We start from the raw sequence: 22611 nt of genomic DNA, 5'->3' as shown, positions 1-22611 counted from the left end.
CTTTAACCGCGTCCTGTCTGAGCGAAGAACAGACGTCCTCCGGCGACCTACACGCAGAGGCGGGGCCAAATCCAAAGCTGAGACCCGGGAGCTGTGAGAACAAAGAAGAGAAAGGGAAATCTCTCCCAGCAGTCTCAGGAGCAGCGGATTAAAGCTCCACAATCAACTTGATGTACCTGCATCGCTGGAATACATGAATAGACGAAGAATCATCCCAAATTGAGGCAGTGCACTTTGTGTGATTTTGTTTGTACAGATTTGATTTTACCATTTGTCCTGTGATTCTGTCTGTCCATTTTTTTTTTTTTTTAGTATGGTTTTTAGCCCCTGTTATCATTTGTGGATTTGTTTCTTGGTTTCATTGCTCTCTTCTTTCTTTCTTTCTTTCATTTTTTAATTACTTTTTAATTTTTAATATTTTTTTAATTTTTCTATTTTTTAATAACTTTATTTTATTTTATTCTTCCTCTCTTTCTTTGTTTCTTTCTTTTCTTTTCTTTCTTTCTTTCTCCCTTTTCTTCTGAGCTGTGTGACTGACAGGGTCTTGGTGCTCTGACTGAGTGTCAGGCCTGTGCCTCTGAGGTGGGAGAGCCCAGTTCAGGACATTGGTCCACCAGAGACCTCCTGGCTCCAGGTACTATCAAATGGCGAAAGCTCTCCCAGAGATCTCCATATCAACACTAAGACCCAGCTCCAATCAATGACCAGCAAGCTACAGTGCTGGACACCCCAAAACACACCACCAGATGCAGTCCTGCCCACCAGAAACACAAGATCCAGCCTCATCCACCAGAGCACAGGCACCAGTCCCCTCCACCAGGAAGCGTACACAACCCACTGAACCAACCTTACCCACTGGGGGCAGACACCAAAAACAACGGGAACTACGAACCTGCAGCGTGAGAAAAGGAGACCCCAAATGCAGTAAGTTAAGCAAAAGGAGAAGACAGAGAAATACACAGCAGATGAAGGAGCAAACTAAAAACCTACCAGACCAAACAAATGAAGAGGAAATAGGCAGTCTACCTGAAAAAGAATTCAGAGTAATGCTAGTAAAGGTGATCCAAAATCTTGGAAATAGAATGGAGAAAATACAAGAAACATTTAACAAGGACTTAGAAGAACTAAAGAGCAAACAAACAATGATGAACAACACAATAAATGAAATTAAAACTTCTCTAGAAGGAATCAAGAGCAGAATAACTGAGGCAGAAGAATGGATAAGTGACCTGAAAGATAAAATAGTGGAAATAACTACTGCAGAGCAGAATAAAGAAAAAAGAATGAAAAGAACTGAGGATAGTCTCAAAGACCTCTGGGATAACATTAAATGCACCAACATTCGAATTATAGGGGTTCCAGAAGAAGAAGAGAAAAAGAAAGGACTGAGAAAATATTTGTAGAGATTATAGTTGAAAACTTCCCTAATATGGGGAAGGAAATAGTCAAGTCCAGGAAGCACAGAGAGTCCCATACAGGATAAATCCAAGGACAAACACGCCAAGACACATATTAATCAAACTACCAAAAATTAAATACAAAGAAACAATATTAAAAGCAACAAGGGAGGGCTTCCCTGGTGGCACAGTGGTTGAGAGTCCGCCTGCCGATGCAGGGGACACGGGTTCGTGCCCCGGTCCGGGAAGACCCCACATGCCACAGAGCGGCTGGGCCCGTGAGCCATGGCCGCTGAGCCTGCGCGTCTGGAGCCTGTGCTCCGCAACGGGAGAGGCCACAACAGTGAGAGGCCTGCCTACCGCAAAAAAAAAAAAAAAAGAAAAGAAAAAATTAACAGAAGTTGGTAGCTACTTTTCTAAAATACTTTTTATGCCTCTCTGCCTTTTTAAATTGTACGCCGCCCACAGTTTACCTTTCTTTGGTGATTAGAGACTGTCATGCCCATATTAATGAACATCAGTTATTGTGCAGACATACCTTTTGGGGCTGTTGAAGTACATAGCACTGTTTACCTGTACACAATTTGACCCATATTGGAATGCTATTTGAGCTGGGTTCATTTCTGATGTCTTTCTTACTTCAGTCTGTTGGCTTTTACATCCTGCTACTGAGTGTATATCTGATTCAAGCAACCCTCACTTCTTCTTTCTAATATACTTATAATAAGGTAAAGGTGCTAGCCTCTAGAACGAGAAGATCAAGATTGTTAGAATTGTATCTAAAATAAAATTGGGGGAAGGTGGCTATTCTCTCATGGAACAGTGAACATGGAGATGAAATTCTTAATGTCTGAATTAGCTGTTGGTAAGCCTGTGGACTGCCTTGGCACTGAAGGGGTTTCTGTTATGTATAGAAAAGACATCACTTAGCATCTCTGAAATTTCTAATTTAACATATGGGGTCACATCTGTTAAAGGATTATTACCCTAGAAGGGGAGTGATGTATAAGTTATTAAAATAACCCTATGGGGAGACAGCAGACTACATTTAATAAACTGGAATACTTGCTGGATCCATTGACTGCTCCCAGCTGAATCCCACATTATTTCAATACAGGGGGCAGAGGAAAACAGTTGCCCTTTATGTAATGTTTACTGTGTTGTATTAGTTAGTGTCTCTCAGCAGAAAAACATTTATGTTAACTGTGTGGTTTAAGTGTTGAGTATTGAACTCCTGCTGGCATGTAGTTGATATTTGACTCAGGAGAACAAAAGTCCATTATTCCTTAGCTGTAGGAAGATAGGAAGGGTCCACCTTTCTTCTTCCTTCCAATCATCAGTAAAGGCTGGCGAGTAAGACAGTCTCCCCTGAGTTGCCAAGATTTACCTCTTCTCCCCCTACTATATACCTGCAAGGCGGATATATCACATTAGAGGAAGTGGGCTCAGAAGGGTCTCTGTTTGGATCAAACACATTAATTTTCCTTTTTCACAGTGATAACACAAAGACTCCCGCCAGAAGCACTTCTGTGGCTGTCTGCTGATTGGGTTTCCCAACAGCCAATAACATGACCCACTATCAATATGAAAGCAGATTTATTTCAGACCCTCGTGTGAAGCATAGCAATAGAATACCTTGCACAATTCCCACTTGTAAGTGAAAGAGAAAAGAACGGAGAGCTCCCACCAGCATCCCTGCCTGTGCTTTGGAGGAGCATTGGTGGATCTGGGCTTGCTTTCCCTGTACCCAGCAGGAGGAATTTCATCAAAAACCCTAGGACTGGATTCTTGAAATCTTGAATGTTTCACTCTGTTGTTTCCTTCTTTTTTGTTATTTGCCTTAATTTATAGATTTCCTCACTGCCAGACAAATTTAGCGTGGAGGTTTTTTTTCTTTTACTGAAATCTATCACTGATTTTAAAAAGAAAAGCAAAATTAACTTCCATTTGTAACATAGGAAGATTAAAATATGTAGTGGGGTCTGTCGTGGTTTAACTGCTAGTTAACATGAATAATATTGAAATTAGCATTACATGATTATTTCAAAGCTTCAGGCTGTATCTCAGATATAGAGCACATTTTTCTTCAATGACTTATTTTGGTCTTACTCTTCCTTCTTAAATCATTTTGCTCTTTAGATTATTTTTTATCCAATTCCACCTTTGGATACCTATAACAGAAAGCAACCCTTCATGTTTTATGTGGTCCTGCTTGAAAATGCAGTAGGGTTTAGGGAGCAAAGGGAGTACAAATGGGGCCCCATAGCTCCTTAGTCCTTTGTTGACCCAGGAAATACAAACAGGATGTAGGAATGGTTTGGCAAAGTTTTTAGTTGTCCAAAATCTCTGCCAGAGAAATGTTTGACTGTAGAGCAAATCTGGTATCTTTAAAAAATTAGTTCCTCAAACGTTTACTAATAAGGTAGGTCATATATATCTCCCATTTAATTAAAGAGCAGAATTTTAAAGGAAATGAAAATAAGGTATTATAGACAGAAGTCATGATTAATATTTATATGATATTTTATGTTCCTTTATGGTTGGTAGGTAGGGGTCAGACATTATTCCTGTTTCATGGAAGTGAGACTAAGCAAGTCACCTAAGAAAGGCAGAAGTGAGGCTCACACCCTGGCCTCCAGACTCCATACCCTGTGACCTTCCTGCTAAGCCACATGTCTCTGTGTAATGTGTACATGCTGGGTCTTTGAGACACAAAATGAAGGGAAATCTCTGTGATTATTTAACTGCCTTTATCCTCTGAGACAAGTAGTACAAAGTTCTGCTACTTCCTTACACAACATAATACTTATACTAATACTTAATTCCACTCTGTCATCACTCTCCAAACATGCAGGCACACCCTGGTGTCTGAACTTTTGGGCCAGATGCCAGGTTTACAACAAAATGTTGTCAAAAGCATAGACACTGGAGTCAAGACAACCCCCAGCTCCCATCTTGGCTCCTACCGTTGACAATTTGTGCAGCCTGGGTGAGTTGCACATGTCTAGCAGGGTAAGTGATCAATGAATGTCAACTATTATTATCAGCAAATAATTTGACAAGGCACTAAGCAGAGACTCAGAACATAAAAAGCAAGCTGCTTAGTGTAGTTTTTATGTTCTACTAAAATCAGCTGAACTTTGCAGTCCAAACACTTACTAGCTAGTTGTGTCTAATCTTCTGCCATTGTGTTTTAAATTCTGAATATATGGAAAAACTAGAATGGAATAAGAAATAAGTATCGGTGTTCTCTATAAAATCTTCAGTGGAGATTGTCTCGCACTTACCTTGTGTCTTTCTCTTACCTTCCTCCTCCGTCCCCTCTTTTGTTGTCTGTTGACACTTTTTGGATTAGACCCTCTTTATAAAGCACGCTATTCTCATTCTCAATTCATTCTCTATTTTGGGTGCTTACAATTTTCCGATTGTTTTTTAAATAACTGATACGCCTAAGTTACAGATTGACATGGATATCCCCTTCTGGAATATCTTTTTTTTTAATTGAGTTATAATTAACATATAATATTACTTTCAGGCGTACAACATAGTGATTTGATATTTTTTATACATTATGAAATGATCACCACGATAAATTCAGTTACCATCTGTCACCATAAAAGTTGTTGCAATATTATTGACTATATTCGCTATGTGACATTCCATTCCTGTTACTTATTTATTTTATAGATGGAAGTTTGTCCTCTTCCCCTTTTTCAGCCACCCCCTAACTCCCTCCCCTCTGGCGACCACCAGTTTGTTCTCTGTATCTGTGAGTCTGTTTCTATCTTATTTTGTTTGTTCATTTGTTTTGTTTTTCAGATTCCACATATAAGTGAAATCATATGGTATTTGCCCTTCTGTATCTGACTTATTTCACTTAGCATAACACCCTCTAGGTCCATCCATGTTGTAGCACATGGCAAGATTTCATGGGATATTCTGATTCATTCGTGCTTGCATGTATTTATATACATTCAGAAACATTTATTGAAGACTTTTCATGGGACAGACCATGTGCTGTGCTGGAAATAAATTATGGGGAAGACACAGTTCTTTCCTCACAAAAATTAACAATCCAGCAGTATGGGGGGTGGCGTGGGGAAGAGAGTGTACATCATATATAACCACATGGCCAACTTAAACACAGCCTGAAACTTTGCTATTTCTAGAAACAAAGTGTTGTATGAGCACAGAGGAGAAAGTTTTGTTGTTGTTTTTTTTTCACGAGGATGTCTTTATATGACTTGATAGAGGAAATAGCATTTAAACTAGGTCTTGAAGGTTGAAAGAGAGTATTCTTTGGTAGAAATAGAAGGAAGGGTTTTCCAAGCTCCCACACCCAACCACCACCAAAAAAAAAAAAAAAAACACCATGAGAAAAGTCACGGAAGTGTCACAAGTTCATGTGAAATTTGAGAGTCTGTGTAAAGGAAATGTAAAGTGCTTTACAGGTAAGTAACAGGAGGTGAAGATAGAGTGGCTAGGAGCCAGTTTGTCAAAGGCAGTAAAGCTGGTTCCAGGAAACAACTGTGAAAGGCTTACTTCAAGATGTACGTATTTTTCTTGACTAAATACAGCGTTTCAGATAGGTTTTGAGTTGGTGGGAGAAGCTCTCATTTTCTCTCTCTCTTCCTCCCAGTAAAGTTAATTTAAGGTCCTTAATCAGCTTACAGTGTTGTATCAAAAGCAGATGGCAGCCCCGGGCAGAGCAGCTGGTCTGGCCCTCAGCGTGGGAATCTTGAATCCGCCTCTGGCTGGGGCGTGGGGCTACAGCTGTCCACTCTGTGTCTTGCATGTTTTCAAAAGCCCCATTCTTGCTGCGCCACCTCTTACAGTTGGGGTGTACATCCTCTCCCTACAAAACTAAAACTCCCTGAACATGCATTTCAGACCTCTTCTGGCTCTTAAAGCAGGTTCAGTGTCACTAAGGCCACGTACCCATATGTGGGGAAAAAGCAAGTCAGTGGCCGGGGTCCCTGAGCAATACCTCCACCACTGTGAGCTTTCCAAAATTCTGGAAAGCCTAGATTCCTATAATAAGGACATATATATTGCACCAAACCATAGCATCCAAGCAGGAGGAGATTTTTAGAAAAATAAAGAAAAATAACTAATGGTGAAAACACAATGTCCCAAACTTGTGATTGATTTACAAAATAAATACTCTTTCCTCTGCTGGGAATGCTGCTTCTATCTGGGTCTATACTTAAGTCCTCGATTTCCCCAGAAAGCTTTCCCTCCCCCTTCCCAAAAAGATTAGCACCACTCCTGGTCCACCCTTATAATTACCCTCATTCCTCTAAGCATTCATTATCCATTTACAGCTTTCTCCCCAGTAAGACTGTAGCCTCCTTGAGGAATGTTCTGTTGAATCCCCAGCACTTAGCACAATCCTTGAAACATGGTGGCTTTTTAGCAAGTAGTTGAATGAATGAATGAACCAGCGAAAAACATGGGTCTCAGTCCAAAGCCTGGGGCCCCCTCCACTGCTTACAGAGTCACACACAGAAGAGCAGCAATGGTTTCCTATACTTCAAGAGTAGTCAAATTTTTTTAAAAAAATAAAAATTAAAAGTAGGGTGCTTGGAGGGTGGAATGAATGATAAGAAAGAGACAGGAGCAGAAAAGGTAGCTGGGATATTAAATAAGGAGAGAATTTTTCTTCCTTTTTTCTTTTCTTTTTTTTTTTTTTTTGCGGTACGCGGGCCTCTCACTGTTGTAGCCTCTCCCGTTGCTAAGCACAGGCCCCGGACGCGCAGGCTCAGCGGCCATGGCTCACGGGCCCAGCCGCTCCGTGGCATGTGGGATCCTCGCGGACCGGGACACGAACCCGTGTCCTCTGCATCGGTAGGCAGACTCTCAACCACTGCGCCACCAGGGAAGCCCCTTCCTTTTTTCTTATATTTTCAGGGAGGAGCCTCTTAAGCATAGTTGAATTTGAGTAAGTTCACATAACTCCTGATAGGTTCATGGTTGGCGGGGGAGAGCTCAAAATCAGATTTCATTTTATTTTTGAAAGAACGATGTTTTTATGCCCAAATGCTTCTCATACTGATATACCTATGATAAGCGTCTTCATTGATTTTATTTTTTGTTTGTTTGTTTTTTTGGCCGTGCTGCTCGGCTTGTGGGATCTTAGTTCCCCAGCCAGGGATCGAGTCCTGGCCCTCCGCAGTGAGAGCTCGGAGTCCTAACCACTGGACCTCCAGGGAATTCCCAAGAGTCTTCATTGAGAATCATGTGACTTGTCTCTTCCTTATAACTTTTTTGTCAAGTCAGGTATTGAGGTGTAATTTACATATGGTAAAATCCACTTTCTGTGGTGTGTAGTTTTGACATATGCATTGACATCTAGTTACAATTTCTCCACCACAATTAAAATCTAGAACTTTGTATCTCAGAATTCTCTTGTGCCCTTTGGAGTCAACCCCTTTTCCCACCTCCAGCCTCTGAAACCACTAATCTGTTTTTTTTTTTTTTTTTTTTTTTTTGTGGTACGTGGGCCTCTCACTGTTGTGGCCTCTCCCGTTGTGGAGCACAGGCTCCACACGCGCAAGCTCAGCGGCCATGGCTCACGGGCCCAGCCGCTCCGCGGCATGTGGGATCTTCCCAGACCGGGGCACGAACCCGTGTCCCCTGCATCAGCAGGCGGACTCTCAACCACTGCGCCACCAGGGAAGCCCATGAAACCACTCTTCTGTTTTCTTTCCCAACAGTTTATCCTTTTCTAAAATGCTGTGTAAAGGGAATCATCCAGTTAGTAGCTTTATGAACTTGGCCTCTTTCACCTAACGTGATGCATCTGAGAGGGATCCACATTGTTGCATGTATTCATATCATGGCTGAGTAGCGTTGCGTTGTATGGCTCTGCCATACACTGTCTGTCCGTCCACCAGGTGATGGCGTTTGGATTTTTTCTACCTGTGGCTGTTACAGTGCTTCAGTGAATGCGTGCATATGAGTCTCTGTGTGGACATGTGTCATCATTTCTCTTGGGCAGAGAGCCAGAGGCAGGATTACTTGGACGGCATGCGAAGGAGTTTAGTGTTTATTTTATGTGCTTGGGGGATCCGTGGCGATGGGGTAACACGGACAGATTGTGTTTCAGGAAGATCCTGAGGACAATGTAGAGAGAGAACAGACTGGAAGCAGGGGGACAGGTCCGGAAAGTTGCTTTTCTGTCTACCTTATGGCAGACATTGCAGCCTCCATCACTCATCATCAGAGTGTGTCGGGGACATAGAGAGATGCAAAGATTCTGTGTCTGTTTTCATTGGCGGTCACCTTCTCCTCATGTATGTACCATGGTATGAAAACATCTTCTTCCATGGACCAAGTGGAGAGGAAAGGGAGTCAACATTTAATTTTTATATAATCTACATGTGTATTGTTAGTCTTTTTTCATGCCTTTAATTATTCTTTTATTTCCCTTCTTTTCCATTTCACTTGCTCTTAATGTTTCAACCACGGCAAGGGAAGTCAGGATTTGAAATGTAATGGGTCACTTTTTTTTCTTTCTTTGTGGTTTTGGAAAAGGACCAACTACTTGTAATGGCAGTGACCAAAAAGAAAAGTTCAAAGTTTTATAAAACATAAACATCTGCTTCCTAAACCATTAAAAAAAATCCAAATTCAACAAAATTAACAACCCATGGCAATACTCCTAGGTCTACTTTGAAAGATTATTAACATGATTTAAATCAACTGAAAATTAGAAGTGCAGGATTTGTTCAGAGACCTTAAGAGAACCATTTGCAGAAGAAGAAACTGAGGCCCAAAGAGCCTGAGACACTTTGCTCCATCCTGTCACGAGCCCTGAAACCCCACTCCTGTTTCTGCAATAAGACCACATGTTTCCCCAGAACAAGAAGGAACAGATCTGTGTTTTTTTACAATTGGAAAAATTGCCTTAGGCTTTTTATACACTTAAAAATAAAAATAGTCATGATAGGAATAAACTTGAATTTCAAAGAGAGGAGCAATATTAGCAGCTATTAAATAGGAAGGTTTGTGAAAAGAAATTTTATGGGACAAAGTCATTTCTCTTGGTAATGAGCGCTTTGAGATTTTTAATATTCTATTTTTCGTGATAATACTGAAATATGTTGACCCTGAGTACACCATGGCTATTTAACAAACATATTTTAATGTTAACTATATATTTTGGATGTCCTAAGCTGCCAATAGTTTTTTTTTTTTCCCCCTGTAAATAAACCTCATGTTAACTTTGACAGTGGAACATGGGAGATGTGCTTGGGAAAAGTGCGGATGCCAGCAGTAACCCTCTGCTCAGGTGCTCGCCAGGCTTTCCTGGTCCCGCTGTCGTCCTGCTGACAGACACTTCTGCAAAACCAAAGCGAGCAATTGAGAGACATAAGTTAGTGCTGGGTGACACGGCACTAACTTCCACCATTTATAAATCCCCATCTCAGCCAAATGTCGATTCGTTTCCCATGCCCTCAGCACGTATGCTAACATATCATGGCATGCTGTTGAATCTGCCCACTAGTCACTATTTTTTCAGTCTCTGCTTTAGACATATTTTTCAACAATAAGGGGCCTTGGGGCTTGCGGGGAGGAGAAGAGAAAGGTGGAATAAATAAAAGAGAATACCAATTTTTTTAAATATATAAGGAATGATATATGTACCACATCTTCTTTATCCATTCCTCGGTCAATGGACATTTAGGTTGCTTCCATGTCCTGGCTATTGTAAATAGTGCTGCAATGAACATTGGGGCACATGTATGTATCTTTTCAAATTATGATTTTCTCCAGGTATATGCCTAGGAGTTATATACAGTGGAATATTACTCAGCCATAAAAAAGAACAAAATAATTCCATTTGCAGCAAATGGATGGACCTAGAGATTGTCATACTGAGTGAAGCAAGTCAGATACAGAAAGACAAATATCATATGGTATCACTTATATGTGGAATCTAAAAATAGGGTACCAATGAACTTATTTACAAAACAGAAGTAGAGTCACAGGTGTAGAAAACAAACTTATGGTTACCAAGGGGGAAGGGGTGAAGGGATAAACTGGGAGATTGGGATTGACACATACACACGACTATATATAAAATAGGTAACTAATAAGAACCTACTGTTTAGCACAGGGAACTCCACTCAATACTCTGTAATGGCCTATATGGGAAAAGAATCTAAAAAAAGAGTGGATATATGTATATGTATCACCAATTCACTTTGCTCGACACCTGAAACTAACACAACATTGTAAATCAAGTCTACTCCAAGTAACATTGAAACTGTATTATATACAAGGAATGAAGTGAAAAAAGTGATCAAAGTGTCAGCTTTATTACTGATAAAAGTCGAATTGAAGAATGGGACTTAAATGAGCAGGAATGGTAGGTTTCATAATCTTGAACCCAAGAATTGGACATACCCGCCCACTCCAGGCTGTGGAGAGCACCCCTCGTTCCACCCTGTGGGTGGGGACCCCTCCCTGCAGGATGTGGCATCCGCTCAGCGCATTGGTGGTACACGTCCTGGGGGAAGGGAAGGGGCGGGACTGAGCTACACAAGCTTGTTGCTTCCCCCTAACTCGGTGATCAGATAAGTCACACCGCCTCCCCTGTGGGGAGAGGCAGGAGGCGAAGATCCTTAGGAAACTTCCCTCTTTTTGGAAGCCATTCAGGTGGGAAATGTAGATGGGGGAGGGGAGGTGTCGGAGGACGGACGGAACGAAACGTGCCGACTGAACTGAGAAGGCATCTTGAGGCCGAACAGCGAGGCAGGAAGCCCCGTGTAATCAGTGGATCAATTTATTACAGGGTAACTTACTCACAGGGTGGGATAGGGCAGAAAATGATCTGGAAGCATTCGCAGAGGCTATGGCCACTGGGACAATTAGATCGTTAACCTGGGGTATGGGGTGCTTGGAAATACGGCGTGTATTCCTAAGTCAAGATTTATGAGTGGGTAACTAGTCTTGTGGGCGCCCGGAATGCACCAGCAAAGGTCTTCAGCATTGTTTGGAGACTAACAGAGCATAGAGGCCACCTGGTCCTAATGATGATGAAGCAATATCTATTAACTCTAAAGCCCCTGACAACAGAGAAGTGATTCACTGCACAGTACAGTCCTGGGTAGTGTCAGTGGAAGGACAGGAGAAACTGTCAGGGCCCAAGATGGCATCGGATATGCTAACAGCCATACGGGAGGTGTCAAGGGACTGACCCCTTTGAAACCTCAGTAGCCACATCTGTGAAGTTAAGTTCCCCATGTCCAAGAGGTTGAGAGAATAAAAGGAGTTATGGCCTGGAGACCGGCACACAGTGAGTGCTAAAAAAAAAATAGTAGCGATTACTTTCAGTCTTTGGATAATTCCTCACGTTCCTTCTTCTTTACTCTGGTCACAAACTGACCAGGTTTGTTATTTGGAAACAGATGAATACAGCGCCATCCTCTGAAATAGGGCAAATCCGAGACAGAACAGATTTGTGAGCAGTAGCGAATTTCACTTTGGATCTGAGCTTGAAGCCTCTGTGTCCATAGGCACTTGGATTTATGATTTTTGTATTTCAGGAGAAAATTAACTCGTTAACATGTAGCTCAGTTTGGTAATTAAACCGTGGAAGCCCTTTAGAGCCTGAAGACTGACCCTAATGAGCACAGCATGCTGGGGAGACAGGAGGAAAACCAGGAGAGCGGGCAACACAGAAGTCAAGGCAAGGGACCCTTTCAGGAAGGAGGGAGGAGTCCACCGTGTCCGGTGCTGCAGGGGGGCCAGGTTGGATGGGAGAAAAAGGAACAGGGGGACTTGCAGAGATGGCCATAAGCATTATTAGCTCTCAAGTACGGAGCATTTACTGTATGTTGACCACTGTGCTAGTTGCCCACGTGCAATGTTATTTAATTCTCAGAAACACTACCCCATGTTATAGATTAGGGAAGTGAGAGTCGGAAAAGTCTACCACGAGCTTGGCTTAGGTCACAGAGCTGGGACAGGACAGAGCTGGGACTCAGGCCCCTGCCATCTGACTCTTAACCACTGAGGCTCCTTCCTTCTGGACGACTCGCTTTTGCCCCCGTGGTGGGTGGGGACAAGAGCCCTGTGGGTGGAAAGGGAGCCTTGAGGGAGGGGAGGGGCGAGAGGATGGCAAGTAGGGGTGGGGAGGCTGAGGTTTGTCCTGGTTGGTTGGTTTGCTGGCTTTAGGATGGTGGAGACTTCAGCACTAGGAAACGTGGACAGGGGCTCAGAGGAAAGCCAGAGTGAGGAGACCTGCGGAGGAGGCGATGGAGACAGCAGAGTGCGGGCCTGTGGGGCAGGGCGGGGAGTGACCTTAGGAAGGAGAACCCCTCCTCCTGCACCTGGGGACACAGCACAAGGAACTGAATGTGTTGGTTTAATGTCAGAGCATTAAGGAAGTTCTCCTCTGACTGTTCTCATTTCTCTCTACCTGGAACGTCCGGCTTACCCTTCAAGGTCACACCTGGTCATGCTCTGAGCCCTGAGACAGGATTATCTGCTCTGGGTCCACCCCACAGGCCCTGCCAGGTGCGCACCAGCAGGCCCCAACCCTCCCCTGCTGGTCGTGACTTCAGGCTGAGTCAGCAGGAGGAGATTCAGGTTGCATCAAAGACATGGTGCCACTCTGCAGGGGCTTATGGTTTGAAAAGGGACCAGGATAAGTACATAAAAGTCCCATATAATAGGAGGAAGAACCACAAAAAGAAAAGAAAGCCATATGCATGGTGCTGAGGACTTCAGTCGTGTGATAGAGAGAGAAAACAGCACTTCTGTGAGTGATGTGTGGAGTGAGTGTGGTTTTCAGCTGGTTGTTGAAGGAGGGGCGTGTTTTCAACTGACAAGGAAGAAGCCATTTTACTTGGAGAAAGTAGCCTCAGAAATGGCAGAAAGCTTATTTGGGGAGTGAGGGGTGGTCCCATCTGCCTAAAGTATGGAATATGCTGGAATTTAGGTCCAGGATGCAATGGAAGGGTCTTGAGCCCTAGACTAAGAAATCCTGCTCACTTGAGTCCCTCGAGAGTAATTTCCTACTTTTATCTGATCATGAAACATTGTGGGTGTGTTCAAAGACAGTTGTAAGCAGCCTTTGGGGCTTAGCCAAGGAGTTGATCCTAAGAGTTTAGAAATCATACCTACCATTTTCATTCCAGAAATTAGGTCACTATCCTGAGAGTTTCAGGACACCAGAATGCACCCAGTCTCCCAAGAACACCTTCGAGCATTTGAGAAAAAGGGCCCTGACCGTCTCCCTGTGGTTTGGCAGTTACTGACTGGGTCATCCTGGGGGTTGGGAGAGCCGTGTGGGAAGCTGAGCCAGGAGTGTGCTTGGTTCTCCACTTACAGGCTCAGGACCAATGCTAGGTTTCTTACTACTTTTGTAAATCACTATTTTCAAGAACTATTTCTAGACAAAAACATAAAATAAAAATTAAAAACCTCTTTTTTTCTTTCAGTGAAGAAGAAGAAGCCTAAACTCTTAAATAAATTTGATAAGACTATTAAAGCTGAACTCGATGCTGCAGAGAAACTCCGTAAACGAGTAGGTGGTTGTTTTGCTTTTCGCAGGAACTTGCGATGGTTTCTTTGTTAAATAAACTCAGCCATTACTCTTGATTTGTTTTTAGAAAAAACTGTAAGAGAAACAACCTTTGAATAGAGTGGATTTTTCCCCAGGCACATCAGCATTTCACGTGAAGTGAATCAAATGAAAAGAAAAACAGCAGCTGTAATGGCCAAATAGAAATAGAACCTTACCGTCAGGCCAGCAGACTTGGGTGTCAGGCCCTCCCACCACAGTCTACTTTGGTAGCTTTGGGCAGGTCACTTAGTCATTCTGAGCCTCCGTTTCCTTATTTTAAAAAATGAGACTAATACGTGCTCTCCCTACTTCCTACTTGGTCTTTCCCAATGAGATAAGAGATTAAAAAAGAAGCATCAGTACTGTCAAGTACCATACAAGTAGCGGTTTTCATTTTAAAGCAACTCGATGCAGAAAGAAAACATAGGTTAGTCCAATACTCTTAGGATACTTACTGTTAAGGTGAAATGATATTAGATTTAAGATTCTTCTCACTTGGGGTTAACCTCACGCACCTCCAGTTTCCAGGGTGACTGATGTTTTGCTTTGTCATCAGTTAATTTGAAATATTATTTGCATTTGTTTCTGGATATTACAGTTTTTGAAAAGTCAATTAACACTAGATTGAAGTTATCTGTTCTCTTAACTCCATCATACTCATGGAATTGTTGGGCCAAATATTTATTATAATGTATTTAATGGCATCTTCACTTAGTCATCTACAGGCATACCTCATTTTACTGTGCTTCACTTTATTGTGCTTCATGGATATTGCGTTTTTTACAAATTGAGGGTTTGTGACAGCCCTGTATCAAACAAGTCTATTGGTGCCATTTTTCCAACAGCATTTGCGTGCTTCGGGTCTCTCTGTCACATTTTGGTAATTCTCGAAATAATTTCAAACCCTCCACCAGCAAAAAGCTTATAACTTGCTGAAGGCTCAGATGATTAACATTTTTTAGCAATAAAGTATTTTTAAATAAGGTATGTGCATTGTTTTTCTAAACATAATGCTATTGCACACTTAATAGACTATAATATAATGTAAACATAACTTTTATATGCACTGGAAACCAAAACATTCCTGTGACTCACTCTATTGTGGTATTCACTTTATCGTGGTGGTCTGGACCCAAACTTGCAAGATCTCTGAGGTCTGCCTGTAGTTGTTTCTCATGAAAATTTCTTTCTCTACTCTGTACTTGAATTTGTACTTGCATTTTAAACTATTACTCATTAGTTTTCCTGTAATGTGGTTTTTAATCAGTAGACATTAGCTGAAAAAAAAAAGGAATAAGGGGACTGTCATAGGTAAGGAACAACAATAAAAACACCCGAGTTAGGCACTGAAGTGGGACAAGAATGTGCTTCCCCCCATATTTATTGGAAAAGTCCCAACAAGCATGGCGACGTCTGTAACTAGCATTAGACAAGGTTCCCAAACCAAAGCCTGGCTCACCCTGGTCAGCAGCTGATACAAATGTAGTAACTCCAAAGAATATTGCAGCAAAGTCTTTGTTCACTAAATTAACATCGAATGATTTCTGTGTCTATCTTGTTTAACTTTATAAAATGCAGCCATCTACTATTTGTTGAAAATTTGCATTTCTTAATAGAAACGAAGCAGGAATCTTCTTTTTCTATTACCTTGTTTGGCATTCTCCACTTTCTCTGTGCTACATGCCCTTGATGAAAATGGATGCCTATTTCACAGGTGACTTTAGGAATAAAGAACAAACAAACAGCTTTAGAGAAGGATTTTTATGTAATTATAATGAATAGTAGAGAAGGGCTCAGTTATCAAGGGGCAGCTAAGTCAGTGAAACATAAAAATGCTGGAAAAATCCGTGGGGTATTCTCCAGTTCTCGCTTATTTGGAGAAATTTTGATGCTTTCTTCAAGGAGCACCATGGATCTATAACAGTGGTAAATGAAGGAGGAAGAAGAGCCCACAGAGGCAGTTCTTGCTTCTGAAACAGCAGGGAGCCATGTTATTGACTGAGTCATCAGCGTAATTACATTTTTTAGGGTTGTTTTTATAGCTGGTAGTTTCAAATAGTGCAACCGACTCTACTGGGATTGCTATGTCCATAAGGCAGCAATGGTCAGAGGAGGCCTGATCTCAGGCCACACCCGTGTTTCAGAAACTATGTGACATGAAAGTACGAGGTCACTTTAGTTTTCCTGCAGAAATGCATGGATCATATTTTAATCATCAATTTTTTTTTTTTTTTTGCCGTACGCGGGCCTCTCACTGCTGTGGCCTCTCCCGTTGCAGAGCACCGGCTCCGGACATGCAGGCTCAGCGGCCACGGCTGGCGGGCCCAGCCGCTCCGCGGCATGTGGGATCTTTCCGGACCGGGGCACGAACCTGCGTCCCCTGCATCGGCAGGCGGACTCCCAACCACTGCGCCACCAGGGAAGCCCAATCATCAATTTGTTAAAATAGTATTTATTGCTTAAAACTCCTCCTTATGCCCCAGAAGAAGGATTTGAAATGATACACTGAAATATTTGTTCATCTGTTGGAATTAGTTTTTATTATTGTATCATAAGTGGAGAAAAAGAGAGAAAGAAAGGAAAACTTAATAAAGTCAGAATAAGTGCGACACATGGAAGTTCACACCACAGGCTCTAAACGGGGTTGGGAAAGAAGTAAACTGCGTTCAGAGCAAGGAAGGGGTGTGGATCACACTGTCGGATGGATAGTAGTCCTCAGAACAGCTGTTCTGCACCAAGTCCAGAGAGGAACCTTACACCATAGATCTTCAAAAAAGGCCCAGTGATGGACGGCACAGTCTCCTCCCTAGTGTCACGCCCGCGGGTTCTACGTGACCTCCATGGGGTGTGTCTTAATGTCCTTCAGCGCAGCCCGCTGGCCTCATACCAAAACGGGGGGGTGGGGTGGCGGGTGGGGTGAGGCAAGTACATGTCTCTCTAGTGAACTGTCTTGGTCCTGGGATAAAATATAAGCTGTGTTGAAGAACAGATGGTTTTCAGGCAGTTCTTCGTGAGCACTCTATCTTGTGGTTGAGTTTTTTAAGAAGAATTGCGTAATAGTATCAGGAGCTATATTCTCCAGCAGGAACCTGGGGAAGGGAAGTTTTTTTCAGACTAAAAAGCAAACACGTTAACTTTGCCAGACAGCTGAGGTGAGGGCAGGGCTGATGGTCCCTTAGGAAAGGCACAGAGCATCTGTGTTAAGGGATCCAAAGGATGCCTACGACAGAGCCAACGTGTTCCATTATTTTTATAACCTTGATGGCCAACTAAGGGAGTGTTAAGCTGGAAAAAATACTTTTGCAGAGTTGTTATGAATATTGTTAATCCTATGGTTTAAATCTGGAAATGGTGCATTCAGCATGATTTTCACAAAAATAGCCTCAATATTTGCAATTTAAGTTGTGTAAGTCATATGATAGGCTAAAAATAATCCGTCCAGAGATATCTGTGTCCTAATCCCTGGAACCTGTACGTGTTACTGTGTTTGGAGAAAGGGTCTTTGCAGATATGATTAAGTTAAGGGTCTTGAGATGGGGGATTATCCTGGGTTATCCAGTTGGGCCCAAAATTCAATCACATGTTTCCATATAAGAGAGAGGCAGGGGGAAATCTGACACAGACCGAACAGGAGAAGGCACACACAGGAGAAGGCAATGGGAAGACAAAGTGGAGATCGGGGTGATGTCAGGAAATGCTGTCGTGAGGCCAGGAGCAGATTCTCCCCTAGAGCCTCTGGAGAAAGAACGGCCCTGCCCACATCTCGATTTCAGCCCCAGTGAAACTGATTTTGGACTTCTGTTCTCCGGAACCGTGAGCGAATGAATTTCTGTTCTCTTAAGCCACAAAGTTTGTGGTCATTTGTTACAGCAGCCTGAGGAAACTCATACAGGTTAGTTAGAAGAAAGTCACACGGAGAAGGATATTTAACATGAATTCTTCATCCCTTACAATCACTCATGGAAGAAATAAAATGGTGGTTTTAGAAACTGCTATCCAAAATATACAAAAAACTCATAAAATTCAATGATAAGAAAAACAACCCGGGCTTCCCTGGTGGCGCAGTGGTTGAGAGTCTGCCTGCCGATGCAGGGGACATGGGTTTGTGCCCCAGTCCGGGAAGATCCCACATGCTGTGGAGTGGCTGGGCCCGTGAGCCATGGCCACTGAGCCTGCGCATCCGGAGCCTGTGCTCCGCAACGGGAGAGGCCACAACAGTGAGAGGCCCACATACCTCAAAAAAAAAAAAAAGAAAAAAAAGAAAAACAACTCAGTTTAAAAATGGGCCAAAGACCTTAAAAGACAACTCACCCAAGAAGATATTCAGGTGGCAGATAAGCATATGAAAAGATGCTCCACCTCATATGTTATGAAATGCAATTTAAAACAAAATGGATATTACTACACACCTATTAGAAAGCCCAAAATCTGGAACGCTGACACCACCAAATGCTGATGAGGATGTGGAGCAATGGAAACTCTCACTCATTGCTGGTAGGGATGCACAGTAGTACAACCACTTCGGAAGACAGTTTGGCGGGTTTCTTACAAAACTAAGCATACTCGTAGCATACAATCTGGAAATCTTGCTCCTTGGTATTTATCCAAAGGAGTTGAAAACTTAGGTTCTCACAAAAACCTGCACATGGATGTTCATAGCAGCTTTCATAATTGCCAAAACCTGAAAGCAGCCAAGATGTCCTTCAGTAAATGAATGGATGGATAAACTGGGGTACGTCTAGACAATGAAATCTGATTCAGCACGAAACAGAAATGATCTCTCAAGCCATGAAAAGATAGGGAGGAAGCTTAAATTCATATTACTAAGTGAAAGAAGCCAATCTGAACAGGCTACATACTGTATGATTCCAACTATATGACTTTCTGGAAAATGCAAAACTATGGAGACAGTGGATTCATGTCCTTATACATTTGTCCAAACCCATAGAATGTACAACACCAAGAGTGAACCCTAACGTAAACTATGGACTTTGGGTGATTTCAGTGTGTCACTGTAGGTTCATCAGTCGTAACAAATGTACCACTGTTCTGAGCGAAGTTGATTATGGGGGGAGGCCGTGCACGTGGAGGGTCAGGAGGTATGTGAGGAAGCTCTATACTTTCCTCTCAATTTTGCTGCAAACCTAAAACTGCTCTAAAAGAATAAAGCTTTTAAAAAAGTTAATATCGTGAGAGACACAGCATATTTTAAATAGCGATACAATGATTTCTGACAATAAATATAACTTAGAGAATATGTTCCTGACTTGATTTATCTCAGCCTTCAAGTCCTCATTCTCTTTGCATTAACCTGTCCATCAGATAAGAGACTTACCTGGGGCACGCTTTATTGTCTCATGTGGGCTCACACATCCTCCCCACGCTAAGATAGTAATAATCATAATAGCTACCATTTTTCATTGCTTTCCATGCGCTCTGCAGCATCTATAAGCATTTTATATATGTTATCAGATTTGACCTTCCAAGCAGCCCAACAAAGTGATCAAGTACCCTCATTGTACCCATGTCACAGACGAGGCATATAAGGCAAGGTCGTAAGTAACTTGCCAGGAGTCACACGCCTCCTAAGTGATGGAGCCCAGGGTCTAGCCAGTCACTCTGGCTCTGGAGCCTGCACTCATGACCACTCCTCTGTGCCTATACTGTCTCCCAGACCCTCAGCGCCACTGATGGGCATGGAACAGGGAATAAGAAACCTCCTTCTTCCATGATTTTGAGGAACTTTAATATGGATATTGCCTGGCTCTATTTAGTCAAGTTGTGGAGAAGTAGGTATCAGTAACGATCAGGTAGTACTGTATGGTTTGCTGAGCCCAGCCACGTCTGAGGGGTAAACTCTGTTGCTGTGAAAACTCACTCAGTGAGGGTGACAACGGACAAACCACAGTGAGCTTGCATTTATGCATGGAGTGAATGGATTTACGGATTGATAGGCAGCTGAAGTGGTGGTAAAGTTCAACTCAGAAAATCCATCTCCGTCGCACGGTTCCAATATTCTGACGCGCTGCCTTCCATTAGACACCAGGGGATGTGTGTTTCTCCTTGTGGATGGACTGCGAGGGGGAGAGGGTGCCTCACCCCCGTGCCAAGACCCTCAGCAAGCTTACCTGTTACGCATCCCCCATTTCCGCTTGCACAGTGGTGGTCAGAGACCTACCACAGGTGCTTGGACCAGCTTCTTAAGGGCCCGCGTGGTCTTTGGGGGGAGGGAGGGTCACATGACAAGGAAGCAGTGGGGCGCCCCAGCAACCCAGTGAGCCACATCAACCCTCATGTTCAACGGGTGACAATGTCGGCGGCCAAGTGGCCCTGTCATCCTGCGTGCTTATTCCCTGCCGACGGTGCCCTGCTCATTGCGGACCCCAGGCATTCCTGCTGCTAGCAGTATGCTTCCCCCAACTGAAATCCTGAACTTTTTAAAGAGTGCATGTGGGAACTGTACATATAGAGACAAAATGCAATTTCTCTGTTTTTCTTTTTTTAATTTTTATTGGACTAGAGTTGATTTACAATGTTGTGTTAGTTTCGGGTGCACAGCGAAGTGAATCAGCTATACATATACATGTATCCACTCTTTTCTTTTCAGATTCTTTTCCCATAGAGACTATTACAGAGTATTGAGTAGAGTTCCCTGCGCCATACAGCAGGTTCTTATTAGTTATCTATCTTATATATAGTAGTGTGTGCAATATCTTTAACAATGACTCATAGTACATCATTTGCCAGGTATCTGCCTTAAAAACTAAAGCGTATTTATGTTCATTTCTAGTTTTTTGTTTGTCATACTGCAGTTAATTATTTAGAATCTTAGGATAAAATTGTCTTAAACTCAGAAAGGAGTCCAGGAAATTTTGACAAAATTACTTGATGAATATTAAATAGCTATATTGAATAACATTATGCATTTGAATTTATTGTATGTATATAATTGCCTCTTCCTAACAGGGGAAAATTGAGGAAGCAGTGCATGCGTTTGAAGAACTGGTTCAGAAGTACCCTCAGAGTCCAGGAGCACGATATGGGAAAGCAAAGGTATGCTAAAACCTTGCTACTTAGGACACTGTTTTGATGTCCTTATGCTCTGTATAATTGGATTTTCAAACCCAGTATTTGCATTTTATTTTTCCTTTCTAACGTGTATAGAGAATCAATTTCTCATGCATATACATAAATTCAAGCAAGAAATACAGTTTTAAATAAGACAATTAATTATTGCTATTTTGTATCGTGAATTTAGTAACATTTTTTGCTCCCCCTCCATCTGGCTTCTCTCCGGTTTTGAAAAGAAAATAAAGAATAACACTTTTGTCACTGATTTCCCATCACCCTCACGTTTGTTCCATTTAGACCCACCACCTAGTTTTTACTTCAGGCTCCTTAGAGGTTTAAGAACCTCATTTTATCACTAGAGGTTGCAAAGTGTACTTAGAAAAGACTTTTAAAATATAAAGTGGGGTGGACTTTGTTCTCTGTGTGGTTTCTGTCAGCTGACTCATTTCTTATCCCTTACCTTCTCCCCAGCGCCTTCCCCGCCTTCTCCTTTCTTTCTTTTTTTCTTTTTAATTAATTAATTTATTTACTTTTGGCTGCATTGGGTCTTCGTTGGGTTGCACAGGCTTCTCATTACAGTGGCTTCTCTTGTTGTGGAGCACGGGCTCTAGGCTCGAGGGCTTTAGTAGTTGTGGCTCTCGGGCTCTAGAGCGCAGGCTCAGTAGTTGTGGCGCACGGGCTTAGTTGCTCCGCGGCATGTGGGATCTTCCCGGACCAGGGCTCGAACCCGTGTCCCCCGCATTGGCAGGCGGATTCTCAACCACTACCTTCTCCTTTCTTATTGGACTTTCTCCATCTTCCAGCTCCTCAATTCATGAAGCTTTTCCACGTCCTTCTGTAGCTGGGAAGCCCTCCGTGGGCCACATTGTGTTTTAGGTCCTGGGATTTATCATGAAGAACACTCTCGAGGTCTGTGTCCTTGTGGAGCTTATATTCCAATGGAAGATATTTTAAAAGTTTCTTACTCAAGTTTTTTTGTAGTGAAGAAAGGCCACTCTGTGGCAGGCCCTATTCTAGGCACTGCAGGCACGGCCATCAACAAAGCACATGGTGTTTTCATTGTAATGGAGAAGACAGTGCATGAGACATAGAAGAAAGTCTCTTGCTTGCTACTGGATACTTTGTCAGGAGACAAAAATAAAGAAGAGCACAGCCATAGGATGTGTGAGGGGGTTGAAATTTTGGATAGGGTGGAAGGAAAATATCTCACAGAGGAGGTGATGTTTGAGCAAACCCCTGGAAGTCTTTATAAATAAATATATATTTAAAGAATATTAGAAGGGTTAAAAACAAATGTATTAGAACATCTTACATGATAATACATGCCATAGAGAAAAGAAGGTCATGGAATAAAGAACGTGTTATTATGATTTTTTGTTTGTAGGTGGTGTGATTGAGAGTGACACAGCAACACTTACGATGATAAAGTGATCAGCAAAGGCCTCCCTAGGGAGGTGACAAGTGGCTGAAACATGTCAAGGTCGAGGAAGGAGCTGTCCAGGCAGAGGGGAGAGCAGGGGCAAAGGCCGTGATGCAGGGAATCGGCCTTGGCTTGGTTGGAAGGAC

At 42.6% G+C, this 22611-nt stretch overlaps 1 protein-coding gene across 3 annotated transcripts in view; it reads left to right on the top strand.

Annotated features, from left to right (window-relative positions):
* Positions 1-22611, top strand: part of ASPH (aspartate beta-hydroxylase) — a gene marked incomplete at its 3' end in the record, with an annotated part of 214081 nt that overhangs the window by 123785 nt on the left and 67685 nt on the right. For all 3 annotated transcript variants that reach the window (XM_079722785.1, XM_079722784.1, XM_079722787.1), the window contains 2 exons: positions 13850-13935; positions 20941-21027. In XM_079722785.1, the coding sequence (XP_079578911.1) occupies positions 13850-13935; positions 20941-21027 (173 nt within the window). The remainder of the gene's footprint in view (positions 1-13849; positions 13936-20940; positions 21028-22611) is intronic.

This window comes from Hyperoodon ampullatus (assembly GCF_949752795.1).
Source record: "Hyperoodon ampullatus genome assembly, chromosome: 17".
Taxonomy (NCBI): Eukaryota; Metazoa; Chordata; class Mammalia; order Artiodactyla; family Ziphiidae; genus Hyperoodon; species Hyperoodon ampullatus.
This window is presented reverse-complemented; position numbering and strand designations above follow the sequence as displayed.